Source organism: Pollicipes pollicipes, unplaced genomic scaffold (genome assembly GCF_011947565.3).
Source record: "Pollicipes pollicipes isolate AB1234 unplaced genomic scaffold, Ppol_2.1 Scaffold_2555;HRSCAF=2994_pilon_pilon_pilon, whole genome shotgun sequence".
Taxonomy (NCBI): domain Eukaryota; kingdom Metazoa; phylum Arthropoda; class Thecostraca; order Pollicipedomorpha; family Pollicipedidae; genus Pollicipes; species Pollicipes pollicipes.
Window position 1 is genome coordinate 2,170,374 of NW_023596136.1, and position 18,347 is coordinate 2,188,720.

The 18,347-nt window shown below is 53.7% G+C and overlaps 1 protein-coding gene and 4 non-coding genes across 6 annotated transcripts in view; 1 reads left to right on the forward strand and 4 right to left on the reverse strand.

The window, feature by feature from the left end:
• yata (N-terminal kinase-like protein yata) overlaps positions 1-17,914 on the reverse strand; it is a 29,040-nt gene extending 11,126 nt beyond the window's left edge. The window contains exons 1-14 of one of the 2 annotated variants that reach the window (XM_037229096.1): positions 17,829-17,914; positions 17,596-17,739; positions 15,169-15,309; positions 13,455-13,577; positions 12,994-13,093; positions 11,997-12,117; positions 10,027-10,117; positions 9,484-9,646; positions 8,989-9,140; positions 8,354-8,509; positions 7,580-7,738; positions 5,335-5,470; positions 4,477-4,668; positions 3,326-3,454 (exon numbers count right to left, since the gene is read on the reverse strand). In XM_037229096.1, coding sequence (XP_037084991.1) covers positions 3,326-3,454; positions 4,477-4,668; positions 5,335-5,470; positions 7,580-7,738; positions 8,354-8,509; positions 8,989-9,140; positions 9,484-9,646; positions 10,027-10,117; positions 11,997-12,117; positions 12,994-13,093; positions 13,455-13,577; positions 15,169-15,309; positions 17,596-17,709 — 1,777 coding nt within the window. In that variant the 5' untranslated portion in view covers positions 17,710-17,739; positions 17,829-17,914. The remainder of the gene's footprint in view (positions 1-3,325; positions 3,455-4,476; positions 4,669-5,334; positions 5,471-7,579; positions 7,739-8,353; positions 8,510-8,988; positions 9,141-9,483; positions 9,647-10,026; positions 10,118-11,996; positions 12,118-12,993; positions 13,094-13,454; positions 13,578-15,168; positions 15,310-17,595; positions 17,740-17,828) is intronic. The other variant, XM_037229103.1, reaches the window with a different exon arrangement.
• TRNAG-UCC (transfer RNA glycine (anticodon UCC)) lies at positions 977-1,048 on the reverse strand. Its single transcript has one exon. It is a non-coding gene; the product is annotated as a tRNA-Gly (tRNA).
• TRNAG-UCC (transfer RNA glycine (anticodon UCC)) lies at positions 1,941-2,012 on the reverse strand. Its single transcript has one exon. It is a non-coding gene; the product is annotated as a tRNA-Gly (tRNA).
• On the reverse strand, positions 2,986-3,057 carry TRNAG-UCC (transfer RNA glycine (anticodon UCC)). The gene has a single exon. It is a non-coding gene; the product is annotated as a tRNA-Gly (tRNA).
• TRNAG-UCC (transfer RNA glycine (anticodon UCC)) lies at positions 6,919-6,990 on the forward strand. The gene has a single exon. It is a non-coding gene; the product is annotated as a tRNA-Gly (tRNA).
• Positions 17,915-18,347: the final 433 nt, after the last annotated feature.

Below are 18,347 nucleotides of genomic sequence, written 5' to 3' on the forward strand. Positions count from 1 at the left end.
CGGTACTGCCCTGCCCCGCCCTGTCATGTCCTGTCTGTTCTATCCTAATGTGCAGTTCGGTCCGGTCCGGTCCGGTGCCCTGCCCTGCCCTGCCCTGCCCTGCCCTGCCCTGTCCTGTCCTGTCCTGTCCTGTCCTGTCCTGTCCCTGCCCTGCCCTGCCCTGTCCTGTTCTGTTCTGTTCTGTTCTGTTTTGTCCTGTCCTTTCTTGTCCTACTGTTCTGTCCTGCTGCCCTACCCTGCTCTTGCCTTGCTCTTCCCTAACCTGCTCTACGCTGCCCTTATCCGATGTGGCCTGGCCTAACCTGATCAAGCTCAAACTCCCCATGTAGAGCAACCACATCCGATGAACCTCGATTAGATCAGTGTAGTCTAGTCTCGACTAGACTGGTCTAGACTATACTAGACTAAACTAGACTGGGCTAGATTAGATTAGACTAGACGAGATTAGACTAGACTAAACTACATTGTATTAAACCATACCAGACTGCAGTAGATCAGGCCAATACAAACCAAACCCGACCCGACCCGACCCGACCCGACCCGACCCGATCAGATCAGACTAGACTAGATTAAAGCAACCAGAACAGAACAGAACAGACTAGAACAGACCAGACCAGAACAGCACAGACCAGTCTGGGCCAGGTCAGGCCATGCTCTACTGTCTAGTGGCTTTAGGTAGTTGTTCAAGCTCGAATATGAATATCATCGTACATAGGGCACATAGAGTCTGGTCTATGTCTAGTCAGGCCAATCAGATCACCGAAGATTAGGTCGCGTCAGATCAAGAGAGGCCAACCCAGGCGTAGATGGCGGCAAGGCAAGGCAAAACCTTGCTCGTATTGTCAAGGTGGTTGGTAAGCGAGATAAGAGACGTGTCTGTTGGACTGGATTGTTTCCGAGTCATCCCCGACTATGGGCTCATCCTGTGCCTCATTTCTAGCACTCAGGATATTGGGTTGCAACATAAAACGGTCGATGTGATGGCCGGGAATCGAACCCGGGTCAACTGCTTGGAAGGCAGCTATGCTCACCACTATACCACCATCGCCTGCTACATGTCTGGAACTCGGTAATTCCGACCGTCGCCGTGATGACCGACACAAGTTCCTGCCCGGCGGCTGGCCTATCCCAGCCTTACCTCGCTTCAGCTGCCCTGCCCTGCCCTGCCCTGCCCTGCCCTGCCCTGCCCTGCCCTGCCCTGCCTTGCCCCGCCCTGCCTGCTGTGCCTTGTCTGCTTTGCTTTGCTTTGCTTTGCCTTGCTTTGCTCTGCTCTGCTCTGCTCTGCTCTGATCTGCTCTGCCCTGTCCTACCGGTTCTGGTTCTGTTCTGTTTTGTCTGTAATATCCTGTCTTGTCCTGTCTGAACCGATTCCATCTGACCGACCCGATCTCAACCGATCCGATTTGGCCTGGCCTAACATGATCGGGCTCAGACTCCCCATGTCAAGCAACAACACCAGATGAGACTCAGTCAGGCTACACTAGCCTAGACGGGACTAGACTATACTACACTACACGTAACAAGACAAGACTAGTTCCGACCAGACCAGACAAGACCAGACAAGACCAGACAAGAACGGACCACGCCAGATCAGACTAGGTCATACTATCGTGTATCGTGGCTCTATGTCGTTGTCCAAGTTTGATCACATAAGTTCAGGGTACACAGGGAAGGTAGCCTGATCTGGTCTAGTCAGGCCAGCTGCAGACCAGGCAACATCAGGTCACATCACGTCAGGCGAGGCCAAGTTAGTGCAGATGGCGGAAAGGCAAAGTGAAACCTAGCTCGCACTAGCATGGGGGTTAAACAATAAGCGACAAACGAGACGGGTTCGTTGGATGGATTGTTGCCGAGCCAATCTGGGCTAGGGGGGCTAGGGGCTTCATCCAGTGCCTCATTTCAAGCATTCAGCATGTTGGGTTGGAACATAAAACGGATGATGCGATGGCCGGGAATTGAACCCGGGTCAACTGCTTGGAAGGCAGCTATGCTCACCACTATACCACCATCGCCCGCTACATGTCTGGAACTTGGTAATTCCGACCGTCGCCGTGATGACCGACAAAAATTACCGCCCAGTGCCTAGCCTAGCCTATCTATACCTCGCCTCAGCTGCCTCGCCCTACCCTGCCCTGTTCTGCTCTATTCTATTCTGTTCTGTTCTGTTCTGTTCCGTTCTGTTGTTTGCTGTGCTGTGCTGTGCTGTGCTGTGCTGTGCTGTGCTGTGCTGTGCGGTGCTGTGCTGTGCTGTGCTGTGCTGTGCTGTGCCGTGCCGTGCTGTGCTGTGCTGTGCTGTGCTGTGCTGTGCTGCCCAATCCTGCAGACCTGCCCTGCGCTGTCCTGTTTTCCGGTCCGGTCCTGCCCTGCCCTGCCCTGCCTTGTCCTACCCTGCCTGCTTCATCCTGCTGTCCAGTCTGGTCCTGTCCTGTCCTGTCCTGTCCTGTCCTGTCCTGTCCTGTCCTGTCCTGTCCTGCCTGTCCTGTCCCATCCTATCCTGTCTTGTCCTACTGTCCTGTCCTGTTACCCTGCCCTGCTCTTGCCTTGCCCTTCCCTAATCTATCCCGCGCTGCCCTCATCCGATGTGGCCTGGCCTGACCTGATCGAGCTTAGACTCTCCATGTAAAACCACCACACCAGATAATGCTACACTACACTAGACCGGACTAGACTAGACTGGTCTAGACCAGACCAGACCAGCCCAGACCAGACCAGACGAGGCCAGACTGAACCAGACCAGACCAGACTAGGCCAGGTCAGGCCAGATCATGCTCTACGGTCAGATGAGATCAGATCAGGTGAGGCCAACCCAGGCACAGATGGCGGCAAGGCAAGGAAAAACTCTACCCATAATGTCATGGTGGTTAGTAAGCGACAAACGAGACTTGTTCGTTGGTTGGATTCTTTCCGAGTCATCCCCGACTATGGGCTTCATTCAGTACCTCATTTCTAGCATTCAGGATACTGGGTCGCAAATAAAATTTCCGATGCGATGGCCGGGAATCGAACCCGGGTCAACTGCTTGGAAGGCAGCTATGCTTACCATTATACCACCATCGCACGCCTCTCATATGGAACTCGGTAATTCCGACCGCCGCTGTGATGACCGACAAAAATTCCCGCCCGATGGCTAGCCTAGCCTAGCTATACCTCGCCTCGGCTGCCCTGCCCTGCCCTGCCCTGCCCTGCCCTGTCCTGCCCTGCCCTATCCTGCCTTGCCCTGCTATGCCCTGCTCTACTCTGCCCCGCCCTGCCCTGCCCTGCCCTGCCCTGCCCTGCCCTGTTCTCCTCGTGTACGAATCTGACCCACCGGGTGCTCCGGTCTGACCTGGCCGGGACTTGGCGCGCTGCGTGCTGCGGTAGACGGTGGAGACGGTGGAGAGCGCAGCCGTCGCCCAGCTGGCCCAGCCGGAGCCAGCCGTGCCCGCTGTCGGCGTGTGGCTGTTGATGTCGGCCTCTGTCGGTGGACGTCAGGCCGTTACCACAGATATTAGGGACAAATAAAAGGAACTATCACAAACAACAGTCATGGTCCCAGATGGCTGCTACCATCACACACACACGCACGCACGCACGCACGCACGCACGCACGCACGCACACACAGTCTAATACTTGGAAAATAGTCGCACACAACAGATACGTCAAACACACGCACATGACACATCGTGTATCGGAAAACAGGAGTAAAAAGCGAAGTAGAGAGCAAAGTAGAGAACAAAAGCAAGGTATTATGAATAGGCACGGTCGCAGACAGCTTTTCTACACAAAAACAGAAAACCGCCCCATCATCGACGCGGCGGCATCTAGTGATGGAGGCAGACTGCAGTGACAAAGGTCTTCAGTCTGCTCTAAAGCCGGTGAGCACCGGGCCTCAGTCGCCGCCGAACTGCCGCCAGACACCCCTCACACGGTCACCGGCAGTCGACTGAAAGGCAACAGGGTCGGGCGTCCCTTGACGCCTTGATGGCCCGTGCACGGATCTCCGGCTTGGAACACAGACCCCTTGCCCCTGTACCGCCTGCCCTGGCGGCCGATCAGCCCACCCTGCCGCCAGTCAGCTGCTGCCACGACAGCTTCAGCCGCCAGTGGGCTGCGCCGGTACCCGCCACAGACCAATGGCCAGGGCTCCGCACAGACGGGGCACGCATCGACACCGACAGTGGTGGGATCAAACACGGCTGGGACTGGGTCACGCCACCTACTGGCCTACTGCGGGGTAAACAGCGCCGGGCGCGGCACGAGTGTGGTGAGGGGTGACGCCCGGTGCCCTGCCTCACTTCACCGCCACAGGGACAACGGTGCACCGCCAGGTGCGGCATGAGTGTGGTGAGGGGTGACACCCGGTGCCCCGCCTCACTTCACCGCCACAGGGACAGCAGTGCACCGCCGGGTGCCGCATGAGTGTGGTGAGGGGTGACACCCGGTGCCCCGCCTCACTTCACCGCCACAGGGACAGCAGTGCACCGCCGGCCGCTCACCCATGGTCTCCTTAAGGCTGGGGTCGTCCGAAACCTTCTCCAGCTTGCCCAGGAAGCCGCGGATGGTCTTGAAGCAGTGCTGTCGCACCTCCTTGTCCGGGTCGAGCGTCAGATGGCAGAGCGCCGGCAGAACGCGAGCCGACACGTCGGCCAGCGAGTAGTATTGCTGGGTGGCGGCCAGACCCAGCACCCCTGCACAGAACACAGAGGGTGGTACTACTGAGTGGCGGTCAGACCCAGCACCCCTGCACAGAACAAAGATGGTGATACTGCTGAGTAGCAGTCAGATCAAGCACCCATGTGCAGAACGCAGAGGGTGGTACTGCTAGGTGGTGGCCAGACCCAGCATCCCTGCACAGAGGGTGGTACTGCTGGGTGGTGCCAGACCCAGCACCCCTGTACAGAACACAGATGGTGGTACTGCTGGGTAGCAGCCAGACCCAGCACTCCTGCACAAAACAAAGAGGGCGGTGCAGGGCGCGGACGTCAGTCTGGCACCGGTATCCAAATCGAACCACACCAGAGCAGAGCAGACCACATCAGAATAGAGCAAGTAGAGAGCAGCACAGAGCACATCAGAGCTGAGCAGAGCAGGGTAGAGCAAAGCATGGTAGAGCAGAGCAGAACAGAGCAGAGCAGAGCAGAGCAGGGCAGCACAGAGCACAGCAGAGCTGAGCAGAGCAGAGTAGAGCAAAGCATGGTAAAGCAGAGCAGAGCAGAGCAGCACAGAGCACAGCAGAGCTGAGCAGAGCGGACCAGAGCAGAGCAGAGCAAAGCAGAACGGCGAACAGCATTCGTTCTACACCCGAACACTAGGACTCGCCACGTTCCGGCCCGCCGACCACCTATCAGACGCACCAGCAATTCGAGCAGCCGGGAACGGGTCCTTGGTGGCGCGCAGGAAGGCCGAGATCAGCACCTTCTGACGCACGGACGGGTGCAGGTACTGCGCGATCTTGCCCATGCAGACGGTGGTGTTGGTGCGGATGCCGCCCTGTGACGCGAGGGGGCAGGTGGTCAGATGGAGAACTGGGAGTACGGGTGTTGATGAGGGGGGGGGGGGGGGCATGAGGAAGAGGCAGAGCTTGACGTTGACCGTCAATGCTAATAAGTTAACACCACTTCAGCAAACACAACAGAATGGGCATACCCGGCATCAATAGAGTCGTGGTTTCTGCAGAAGGCGAAGGGAAGAGCGGCAGCAGCAGTGAACCCCGAACCGGGCTGTGATGGCGTCAGTAGACATTCCTGCCACCCACGTGACGGGCCACACGGGCCACATCGACGCGCGGCACGCTGCCGGGGTGTCCGATTCGGCGTGTATACAGGCGGGTTACGCAGGGTGTATTGTCAGGCCTGGATTGGTTAGGGCAGGGGCTTCAGAAAGATTTCGCAGTGGGAAGGATGGAGGGGGGGTGGGGGACGAAACAAATACAAATCTAACTGAAGACCGAGGTTAACGCACCACAGGCAAGCGAAATTTCTCGTGCGGAATTCCTCGTATCACATCACATATCCACGTTTCGTTTATCTTTACGTGCATGCTTCGTATTTTATGATAATGTGTATTTACAGGCATGTTAATGTGCTTCATACATTTTAGGAGATGCACACATGCCCCTGGGGGCCATCATGCAGGCAGTGGCAAAGCCAAAGAGAGGGGGTGGCTAATTGGGCTTTGTCCCCCTCCCCGTCAGGTTCGGCCGTAGTTTTTCACCCCGACACTACTGAATATGAAAACTGTTTTGGTTGCAAATATCATGGGTACCAGCACGGTTAGCGACATGTAGAGCCTTGTGGGCATAATTAATTTACACGACTAGCGCATAGCAGAACAAATCTAAACGGTACGCAGCAGAACCGATTGTCAGTCATCGTAGCCTCCTCCCCCGTCGCCATTTCTGGCTGCGCCCCTGCCAATATGCATGCCACTATTTACGGGCCAAACTGCGTGAGGTGCTCCAATGCCCGCCGCTTATCCATGTACGGAGAATCATGAGCGCCGTGTTGCCGTGCTGTTCTTCGACACCAGGATAGCCAGGAATTCAAGGCCGTTCGTTGTTGTTGTTGATTGGAGTTTTAGGGCGCGTCGACTACTGCGGTCATTTTGCGCCCATAACAAAGGCCGTTCGTTGGAATATGCATGCGTACATCTCGAGTTGCTGCTATATTTCCCCAGATATTGGGCAGTTTGCCACGAACCCAACGACTTGTGACGTCGCGGCCGAGACCCAGGACCCCGTGACGTCACGACCAAAAGGTTGTGACGTCACACTTTGCCGCATTGATAGTTGCCTGTTGCCTATCGTTCTGTCTTTGGCTGATATACAAGCCTGAACCGAGCGATTTGTTAGGGATATTCATAGGTAACAGAGCCACACGGAGACCGAACACAATTAAGCAAATCTGATTGGATCATTTAAAACGGCCCACCCACTCCTCGCGATGGTGGTATAGTGGTGAGCATAGCTGCCTTCCAAGCAGTTGACCCGGGTTCGATTCCCGGCCATCGCAGTGGTTTTCGTTAACCATGGCCGTCGTGTGCGAGGTCAACTTGAATTCCCCCGAACAAAAATGACGAGGTCGATCGTTTACTTTCTGCAACACAATTACAAATACAACAAACAAAAACTACTTCTCGTCTTCATAATACAATCCACTGACCATATCCACGACCTACCAGGTACCTAGTTTCTGAAAACGCGATGCGTGTTTTAAGTTTGAAACCTATCTCGAACCTGCATTGGCGAAAGCTTTTTAACACGTGATACCTTTCTCGCAGAGATGCAGTCCCCTATCACGCTGCCCGCACACATTGCCACCTGTTACGTGATAGTTAAATAACATTGCACGGCTCAGCCGTGAGATGGCCTCATCTCGCTCTTCCTCTACTCTTTTCTTCTTCTTCTATTACACCACCCCCATCCGCTGCCACACCACACGACACCGCCCCCACCCGCTGCCACACCACACGACACCGCTTGGAGCCGCTGCCACACCACACGACACCGCATTAACCCCCTGCCACACCACACGACACCGCCTGGAGCCGCTGCCACACCACACGACACTGCCTCGCCAGCAGTGACCCGACCGCGCTCACCTGGTCGTCTTTGGCCTGCAATCGAGCGAAGTACTTGAGCAGCTCGACGTTGAGGTTGTTGTAGTTGAGTTTGGGCGCCAGCAGCAGGCTGGCGCGCACCGTGTGCTCGCGCAGCGTTGGGCTCGTGTCCAGGAATCCGGTCACCACGTGAGAGAAGATCTGAAGCAGGTGACCCGCACCGTCACGTGAGACACAACAGGCACCTGTACTGCCGCAGCCGGACACGCACGCACGCACGCACGCACGCACGCACGCACGCACGCACGCACGCACGCACGCACGCACGCCCGCCCGCCCGCCCATTCCGTGAACCGGCTTGTCGATAATGCTAATTGGCTGGCGAAATGTAAATCCTGAATTTTCGCGCAGCCGCCCACAGCACTTGAGGCAGGTTTATAACGGCATACGTTCGTGCTGAAACCCATTGTTTTGGAGGGTTTAAGTCAGTTTCAGCACCTCGGGTCATTAGGCGTCGTCACTCTCCCCGCAGATCCCCGCCGGCAGACGACGAAGTTGTCGTCGGGACCCTGACCATTGAACCCAGCCCACGGCACGGTTGTCGCTCGGAAGCCTCCCAGCTCGGCCTCACCGGCTTCCAGGCTTTCATGTCACCGTCAACTCACGCAAGCTTTAGTGTCATCCAATATTTCTAGGCTCGGTTTCAGCTGAGCTGGCCCGTCTCAGCTGTCCCGCTCCTTCTCGGCTAGCCTGACCTTACAAGACCTTCTCCCCAGCTAGCCTGACCCCTGACCCGCCAGGTGGCCTGTGACTGACCTGTTCGTTCACGGTGTTGGGCTGTAGGTGGTCCACGAACGACTCCAGCTGCTGCAGAAGTTTGACGCGCGTGGCCCGGTCGGGTGATGAGAACAGCTTTACCAGGCAGGGCACCATGCGCAGCTGGTACTCCTCCTCTGACAGCAGGCCTCCCAGCTGCGCGAGCCAGCGCCGGCGCGTCACGGGCGGGCCGCGGGACCACAACACGACGAGCAGTGACCCACGTGCGGAGCGCAGCTTGCGCAGCTTGCGCCAGTGCAAAACGGCCTTCCGTTGCAACACCGGGCACGCAAGCCGGCCAGGCGGGACTCCGTGGCGGCGCGGTCTCATCAGCGTTTGAAAACTTACAGAAAGAGGACAAATGGCAAGTACCTGCCGCTACAACAGGGTGATCAGAAACAAAACAAACAACGCTGTCCCCAATCCATCAGACATCAGCGCAAATAACGCGAATTATAAGGCATATGGTACCCAGCTGATTGTAGAAACATACCACTTCCCCAGCCCCATCCATATGAGTAGAGATCCCCGGTCGACGGGCATCCCGAGCTGTTGTTCGGAGGTGGACTCGGCCGCGCTCTTGGGAGATCATGCGGTGGCCCGTACGGAAAAGGCGCCGCTGAGGACGCGCCCACCTTGAACATGGGCGCCAGGATGGTGGACCCAGAGCCACCGAACTCGAAGGCCGTGATGAGCTGCGGTAGGATCTTGTTCTTGGCAAGGTCCGGTGGAAATTGGTCCAGCATCGGCGGCAGCTGCCCGAAGAAACGGTTCTTCTCCACCGTGTCTGGAGAAGCCATCAGCCAATAATGGTACTGGTGCACTTAACCAGATGGATACGGCGAAAAAACACGCAACTCACGCAGATGCGATGACTTGTATTGTTATACTGTCGCATGTGAGCGATGATTGGTAAAAAATGAGCAAAAGCGCAAGCTAGAATATTGACGTTGGTAATAATTTTCCAATGATACAGATACTAGCGAGTGCTGCCAAAATACAAACAGCGGAACCTTGAATATTCATGTTTGTTCATAAAGTCCCGAATGATAAAGAAGTACGTACTGTTGTCATCGCCTAACAGCCCCAACCCCTGATTCCTAACTGCGCCCACACCCGCCGCTTGGCACCTTTGATCTGGATCTCCTCCACGAAGAGCAGCGACTGGATGAGGTTGTTGTTGAAGAAGCCGCCCGGCTGCCGGCCGCGCTCCACCACCTGCGCCGGGTTGGGCCGGCCGGCCGGGTTCCCGCCCACCAGGTCACAGTACAGCGGCGTCAGCGACTTGGGCAGCTGCCGAGGTCAAGGCTACGGTCAGACGCCGCACGGTCCGCCGGACTCGTGGAAGCTGACCCGGTACGCAATATACGCTGCAGAAACCAGCGGACGCTTGGTCCGCCTGTTGTGTCGCTCGACCGCGTGCATCACCAGCCAGCCACAGAAATCGCCAACCCTTGAAATCCAGCACCTGGCCACCACAGTGAGTAGCACACATTCAGTATTCCTCATATGCCTTGCAGCCTGCCATCGATTACCAACAATCACCTGCGAGCATAAATCTATAACGGTGCCGGCCTCCCAGCGAACACCTGGCTCGCTTTCCGACCCGAGCCACCGCCGGCTCCCTGGTTCACCGCGGCCCCCGCGCTGGCCGGCGACAGGCCGTCTCCCACCTTGCTGGTGGACTTGAGGGAGGCCATCTTCATCAGTGGTCCGTTGAACACCTCCCAGATGAGACAGCCGAGGCCCCAGGTGTCGGTCGACCTGCGACGGGCGGGCGACGCGTGACGCCGGGCAGGGTCATGGAGCCGGCGGTGATGCCGGGCAGCGTCGCAGAACCAGGGGTGACGCCGGACAGGGTCACAAAACCGGGGTTGATGCCGGGCGGGGTCACAGAACCGCGGGTGACGCCAGGCAGGGTCACACAACCGGCGGTGATGCCGGACAGGGTCGCAGAACCAGAGGTGACGTCGGACAGGGTCACAGACCCGCGGGTGATTCCGGACAGGGTCACAGAACGGCGGGTGATTCCGGACGGGGTCACAGACCGGGGCGACGCCAGACAGGGTCACACAACCGGCGGTGATGCCGGGCAGGGTCACAGAACCGGCGGTAACACCGGGCAGTGTTCGGACACCACTGGCGCATGACGGGGAGGAAATAACGGACGTGGCGCGTAGCAGGTGAGCGGCGAGACATCACGTGGCGTCCGAATGTGTACCTTCTCCGGGTGGATAAATGAGATCGCCACACATATACAAGCCCAGCGGTATCCGGAAACGAGCAAAAGTGAAACATTAACAACTGGCTTCTCGGCATCATTTATCTGACTGCGAAAGGCGATCTGGTCCCTTTCCAGTGAATCGTCTCAGTGATACAGATCAAAAGATGACGCCCGAACAAACGTGAGCTTCACTCGGACTCTTGGTGAGAACTGATTCAAGAGTCCGCCAAAATATTGTGGAGTCAGGGTGGTGACGAAGCAGCTAAAAACCTTGTGAGGTTGACGGTGCTTTCGAACGGACTCTGTAATTGCGCAACACTAGTTCAAATGTCTAGAACCAGAGGTGACTCCATCTCCTTTTTGGATGGTCAGACTCAGGTGCACTGTTTAATCTAACGGGTAAAATTAATTAGTCAGAGTCCAAACTAGATCTGTGTTCTGGAAGTCATATTTAGAATCGACTTCTTTTAAGTGGAGCCAAGTACCGGTCTGGGTCCGAAGAAACAAAACCAACCTCAGATCATCGCGATTCAAACAAAATACGCTCTTCAGCTATACAGATATTTCCTTGCTGCCTTTAACAAGCTCTGAGTAATTGGACGGCGTATTCCACCACAGCTCGAAACTGTCGCTAGCCTGACCAGCTGTGTTATGGGTGGCCGGCTTCCGAACAGTCTCATGGCAGCTGTAGAAGGCCAAAAGGGGCATGTGGTCCATAGTATCGATCATCCACAAGACTCGCACATACAGCCACACCGCAGAGTGGCGGCCCCGGTTCATCGCAACACAGGTCGATTGACGACAGACTACCAGTCACCACTGCCTCTTCCCCTGTCCTCGATCCACGACAGACTACCAGTCACCATTACCTCTTCCCCTGTCCTCGATCCACGACAGACTACCAGTCGCCACTACCTCTTCCCCTGTCGTCGATCCACGACGGACTACCAGTCGCCATTATCTCTTTCCCCTGTCCTCGATCCACGACAGACTACCAGTCACCATTATCTCTTCCCGCTGTCCTTGGTCCACGACAGACTACCAGTCACCACTACCTCTTCCCCTGTCCTCGGTCCACGACAGACTACCAGTCACCATTACCTCTTGCCCTGACCTCGGTCCACGACAGACTACCAGTCGCCATTACCTCTTCCCCTGTCCTCGGTCCAATCACCATTACCTCTCCCCCGTCCTCGGTCCAGTCGCCATTACCTCTTCCCATGTCCTCGGTCCACGATATCGCATCCACCTTCCCTGCATTTCACAGTGCTGTGACAACCGGCACGACATGACAGACCTTCGCTGGCAGCACCGCATCCTCTGTCCTCGGATCACACATCGATCACGACGTTGCCGCCCCCTCCACGCGTCGCACCGCTGGCCCGTGGGCCGATGCGTCCCCCTCCCCCTTGGACGTACCAGGAGGACGTCAGCCGCTGTTTGGAGGGGTCGGACCGCTCCGGCGGGTCGTATACCTGCAGCTGCGGAAACGCCTTATGAGGCGGCGGCCCTGACGAGCCGGACGTCACGTACTCCAGACCTGACGGCGGATCATGGCGTCATGCACTCCAGACCTGACGGTGGATCATGGCGTCACGCACTCCAGACCTGACGGCGGACCATGGCGTCACGTACTCCAGACCTGACGGTGGATCATGGCGTCACGCACCCCAGACCTGACGGCGGGTCATGGCGTCATGCATCCCAGACCTAACGGTGGATCATGGCGTCACGTACTCCAGACCTAACGGTGGATCATGGCGTCACGCACTCCACACCTAACGGTGGATCATGGCGTCACGCACTCCACACCTAACGGCGGATCATGGCGTCACGCACTCCACACCTAACGGTGGATCATGGCGTCACGTAGTATGGCCGGTACCCAGCAACAGAACAATGTCGCGTACTCAAGACGTAACAGCGAAACAACGCCACGCGTTTCCGCCTCGGTAGCAGGGCGCCCGTGCCCAGGATCTGGCCCGCTTCGGTCAGTGTCCAGCACCTGGCTAGCTGCTGAAATCGGTAATAGCGCGGCTGCCTAACCATTATGCATTCATGCTCCGTAAGCGTTGGCCATCGTTGTCATCTCAGTTAAGCGAGAACTATTTTGATACGGGAGGAAAGTGTCAAGATGGAAACGCAATCTGCGCACGACGTAAGGGACCATAATTTTATACCGATAAATACCAGACCGGTGGGAGGCCCAAAGACAGCACATCACGCATAAAAGGAAGAAAAAAGTGACATCCAGCATTCCACTGCTAAAATACGAACGTAGTCCCATCGATTTCGCGAACGCTTCTGAATAGTATGCAAGCTTGTTCAGGTGGCAAGATTCGGCACGATAATGGGCAGGACGACCGCGTTTAGTTCAAAACTGGGACACAACGTCTGGGGGGCATAGCACACCAACCTGCCAGCTTCCACTCCCCAGCAGCGTCAACGAAGACGGAGGACATGCAAATGTTGTTGTGCTGCAGCTTCCCGTCGTTGACGAGAAAACTTAGCGCCTTCTGCAACACAAAACACGCATGCCATTACCGCACAGGGCACGGTGTGAGCAAGGCCATGTTCACCGCCATGGTACATCCACCGTCGTTCAGTTCCTTCCACCCAGGCAAATACCAAGACTAGCAAAGGAAAGAGAACACAAACCTTCGCGCTAATCTGAAGCAGAGCTCATTTAACGACCCCTGCTATCATGAAAAATTACAAAGACATGACAAACTGTCCCCAAGTGACAGGTAGACAGTATCATGATCCATCACTCGAAACGTATCTCGTTTTAGAAACAATGATCCACGATATGATAGCCACGGCCACCTCTCAATCCTGTCTGAATGCGTTGAGCCCTCCACAACATCCCCAACTTACAGTGATCTGCAGCAGACCCCAGGATATGGCGAGGTCTCGCTGTTTCTCGGATATGGAGGACTTCTCCAGCCATTCCTCTAGTGGTGTCACCGGCTCCGTGGCCAGGTACACAAGCTTGTCTGTCTGTATTGCACACGTCAAGAGAAGTCACAAACTGATATGCATTATGGGCTGAGCATTGCCGATTGCGTCTGTGTTATAATTTATGGGACAAAAACTATGAAACCTTCAAGCAATGCAACAACGACAAAATATTTACCATCTTGTTTTCAAGCTTTTCATAATGCATGACATATGTATCCACTAACCATATTTATTCGTAATCATTTATGTTTGCATCACATTTCAGCTTTGACGATTCATCTGGCATTTCGTACAATTTAAACAGGATCATCATGTACGAAGCTGGAGGCTTAAGCCTGAGCATCCCAAGAAAGCTTGCACTAAACCTAAGTTAAATGGGAACACAAAAACCCGTGAACATGCTCAGACATACACCTCTACTGTCATGCGCATGATATCTCGGTTTGATCGCTTTCGACGATAAAACGATAAATAATCGGTGAAATCATGTACAGACATACAAACACCTTTATTCTTTGATGCGTCGTTTACCTCAGTGCTGTAGGTGACCACGCCCGGACGTCGGAGCGTTTATCCCAGTACTGTCAATGTAGGTGACCACGCCCGGGCGTCGGAGCGTTTACCTCAGTGCTGTCAATGTAGGTGACCACGCCCGGGTGTCGGAGCGTTTACCTCAACACTGTCAATGTAGGTGACCACGCCCGGGTGTCGGAGCGTTTACCCCAGTACTGTCAATGTAGGTGACCACGCCCGGGTGTCGGAGCGTTTACCTCAGCACTGCTCATGTAGGTGACCACGCCCGGGTTGGTCGGAGCGTTACCTCAACACTGTCAATGTAGGTGACCACGACCGGGTGTTTGCGGAGGTTTACATCAGCAATGTCATGTAGGTGACCACGCCGGGTTGTCGGAGCGTTACCTCAGCACTGTCAATGTTAGGTGACACCCACGCCCGTGTTTGTCGGAGCGTTTACCTCAGCACTGTCAATGTAGGTTGACCACGCCCGTGTGTTCGGAGCGTTTACCTCAGGCACTGTCAATGTAGGTGACCACGTCCCGGGTTGTCGGAGCTGTTTACCTCAAGCTACTGTCAATGTAAGGTGACCACGCCCGGGGTGTCCGGAGCGTTTACCTCAAGCTACTTGTCAATGTAGGTGACCACTCCCGGGGTTGTCGGAGCGTTTACCTCAGCACTGTCAATGTAGGTGACCACTTGCCCGGGATGTCGGAGCGTCTACCCAAAGTACTGTCAATGTAGGTGACCACGCCCGGGTGTCGGAGCGTTTACCTCAGCACTGTCAATGTAGGTGACCACGCCCGGGTGTCGGAGCGTTTACCTCAGCACTGTCAATGTAGGTGACCACGTCCGGGTGTCGGAGCGTTTACCCAAGTACTGTCCATGTAGGTGACCACGCCCGGGTGTCGGAGCGTTTACCTCAGCACTGTCAATGTAGGTGACCACGCCCGGGTGTCGGAGCGTTTACCCAAGTACTGTCAATGTAGGTGACCACGCCCGGGTGTCGGAGCGTTTACCTCAGCACTGTCAATGTAGGTGACCACGCCCGGGTGTCGGAGCGTTTACTCCAGTACTGTCAATGTAGGTGACCACGCCCGGGTGTCGGAGCGTTTACCTCAGTGCTGTCGATGTAGGTGACCACGCCCGGATGTCGGAGCGTCTTGAGCCGCTTCACGGCCGCCTTGGCCAGCTCCAGCTGCGCCTCCGAGCCGTCCTTCACATCAAAGACGAACACAGACACGTTCTGGCTGGTACCCTGTGGAAGCGAACACAGGCGCGCTCGGACTGGCGAACTGCGAGGGGGTGCTGTTGCTGCTAATCTCAAACGACAAACAACATTCTGGCCAGCGCATGCCACAAGGTGGGGGCAAATTTGAAACGTCGCGGAGGGACTCGTACGGACGTCGTATCAAAACTACTGAGACATTATTCATGAGTTCAGTTACATGTGAAGGATAAGTCCCTTATTATCCAGCTTTCGGCGGTTCGTCAGCACGTTCGCGCCTCGCCCTCTTAGTTGGCGGTCGGTCAGCGGTCGATGATACAGCTTGCATTGTCTGGCATCGGGTGACAGCTCAGTGATATGTCCTTGTGCGATGTGCTGCTTTCCTGCTGCCCAATGGATCAGATCTGCTCGAAAACACCGCTGTTAATGAAAAATGCCACAATTTATGAAAAATTTAGCTATCTGTTCATCAAACCCTAAGCATGAGTGCTTGCAACAAAGGTTCAGCATGCCAAGAGCACTTTGTTCTCAAAGGTTGCATTGCACAAGCATGGAAAATTGTTTCAAGATGCATTCTCTCAGACTGCAGCATACTGCTGGGCTTCTGTCTCCAGATGTGTCAAGTGGTTAAATGGTGAAAGCTTATAATGCACACACAAATATAATGCAATCACAAGGCAAACAAGGTATTTGTAGAGATGTCTAGGTTATCCAATGTCAAGCTGGAACCACATCATGTCTTGGCTTAAACTGGACAAATGAATAATATGGACAAATGAAACCCCTACCACTATGCCAAAGACAGCAAAGACATTACTTTAGTTCATTTCACCTGACACAGCAGGTCACATGCAGCATATAACATGAGCCATCTCCTGTAAAAGTGGCATATGACAGATCAGGTTGCCATGCAGCCCAGAATTTCTGTTACACCACACCAGTGTGTCAAATTTGTTTAACACCTTAACAGTATTCACCATGATATTTAAACACTTAATATGAAACTCCAGAGTCTGGAGCCACACTTACACTCAAGTATGCAACAAGTATGGTGTCCTCACATAGAACAACTGCTGGTCATAACTTGCTGCACTCTTTGCCATCCTGATGACTATAACACCTCCTTGCATACTGGCCAATCAGCAAAACACCACTCTGACTATGGCTCAAACCACAGGCAAGGCAGCATTGTACTGGCCTGTAGACAGTGCAAACCTCTGTTTTTTGCTGCATCATGTGCAGTCTAGATGCAAAGGATGCAAGGGATGATTTGGCCACCTCCTCTGATGCTCCTACCTATAAAAACCATTCCAGAGAGAGAGCAGTAGAAATTGATGACTTTTCTGGCCTGGATGATGGCCTTTTGCTCATCTTCTTGGAATTCAGTTCTACATGCTCCACAAGTTGTAAAACTCTGTTGCCCCAGTGGCTAGTCTAGGTTCAGCATGCAGGAGAAAGATCAAGTCAAAATACAAATCTAAGGTATACATGCACAGATAGATTTCTTCTGCTGCAGCTTGAAGTTTTACTGAAGTAAGTTTTTGTATTATGACACATCAGAAGTTGCCACAATTTTTTCATCTCTACACTGCACAAAATATGTCATAAATGTGACATGCATATATGTTAAAATTGGCATAGGGCTCTATAACAGTTGTGGTCAAATAAGACAATTTTTCTCATCCCTAGCCAATGCAGCCTTCTATATGGCCTTTGGGCCTACAGACATAACATATATAATATATGGTATAGCCATAGTGGGGCATCCAGACTTAAGGGCCTCAAGGCTGTCTGGGATTCCCAGAAGCCCATATTTTTTTTGTTGGTACTTTTACATATCTAGCATTCAAGGTTTTATTAGTATTTTTAACAAGCCTGACTAATATCAGACATCCTGCAGACATCTTATTACATGGTCCATTCCAGGCTTTAATGTTCAAACCTTCCTAGGACTCCTTAGCTTGTCAGCCCCTTTAAATTGACCCTGTAATTACTGGTACTCATTGATGCAGCTCTTAAGTTAAATACCATCTCTATGTCAGGGAATTAACAGTTCACTAGGCAAGGACAGTCAAGATTAAGGAGGCTCTTAACCAAATACAAGCTCATTTTTTATCAAAACTGCAAAGCAGCAGAAGGAACTGGATCTACCTCATCATATCACATTCCAATACACTGCAGTGGACACCACCTACATTTTTTTGAAACATGTTGTATATACTTACATTTTATCACAGGGGACAGATCTGAGAATTAAAAGGTTTGAACTTTAGAAAACACAACAGTACTAACCATTTCTATCAGACTGCATCGTACCTTTTTGCGACCTGCATGGACTCGCCAAAAGCTTCTGTATTCTAGCCCCTTGACTTGGTCACTTATATCAAACGCAAAGTCTTTAGAAGGATCTCTTGAGAAGAACGACCACATGATGTCAATCGGTAGCTCGGTGAGGCGCTCCTGAAGCAAGAACAAAAGAAGCGTCAATTATGTAGCTCTTGACCGTCAATTATCAAACCCCTCACAATAACCCGCCCGTACCAACTCACCCGCCAAAACCTTGCCAACGTCGCCCCTACGCCTACTACCTTCCGTGTGTGCCCTCAAGTTGAATTTTCGTGAACCAATGTACGGAAAATGTCCCCTTCGCGCCATAGCTGAAGTATATTAGGGTTGACGTCACAAAAAGGTGCAGAATGCTGGTTTTGTTGTATCATTTTTGATACCCACGAAACGCATTGTTTTGGTCCTAAATGGAGGTCAAATATAGTAAGAAACTATTTCTATAGCTTAAGTAAAACTACTATTAGTCCATCTTGTTTCAAGATGAAAATTAAGGTGACAGACGCAAGAGAGCACTGCAATAGTTTTGCATCTTTACCACCATGTTGGAGAAGTGTGGCTACTAAAATAAAAATGTCCATTTGCACAAGTTTTGATCAGCTGTATAAGCCAACCCTGCCGCATATCTCAGACGTAACTTCGTATCACTACTTCAACTCACTTTTTGTTACATATTACGGACCTCGTAGTGATATGTAAAGCCTGAAACACAGTTTTACGCATGA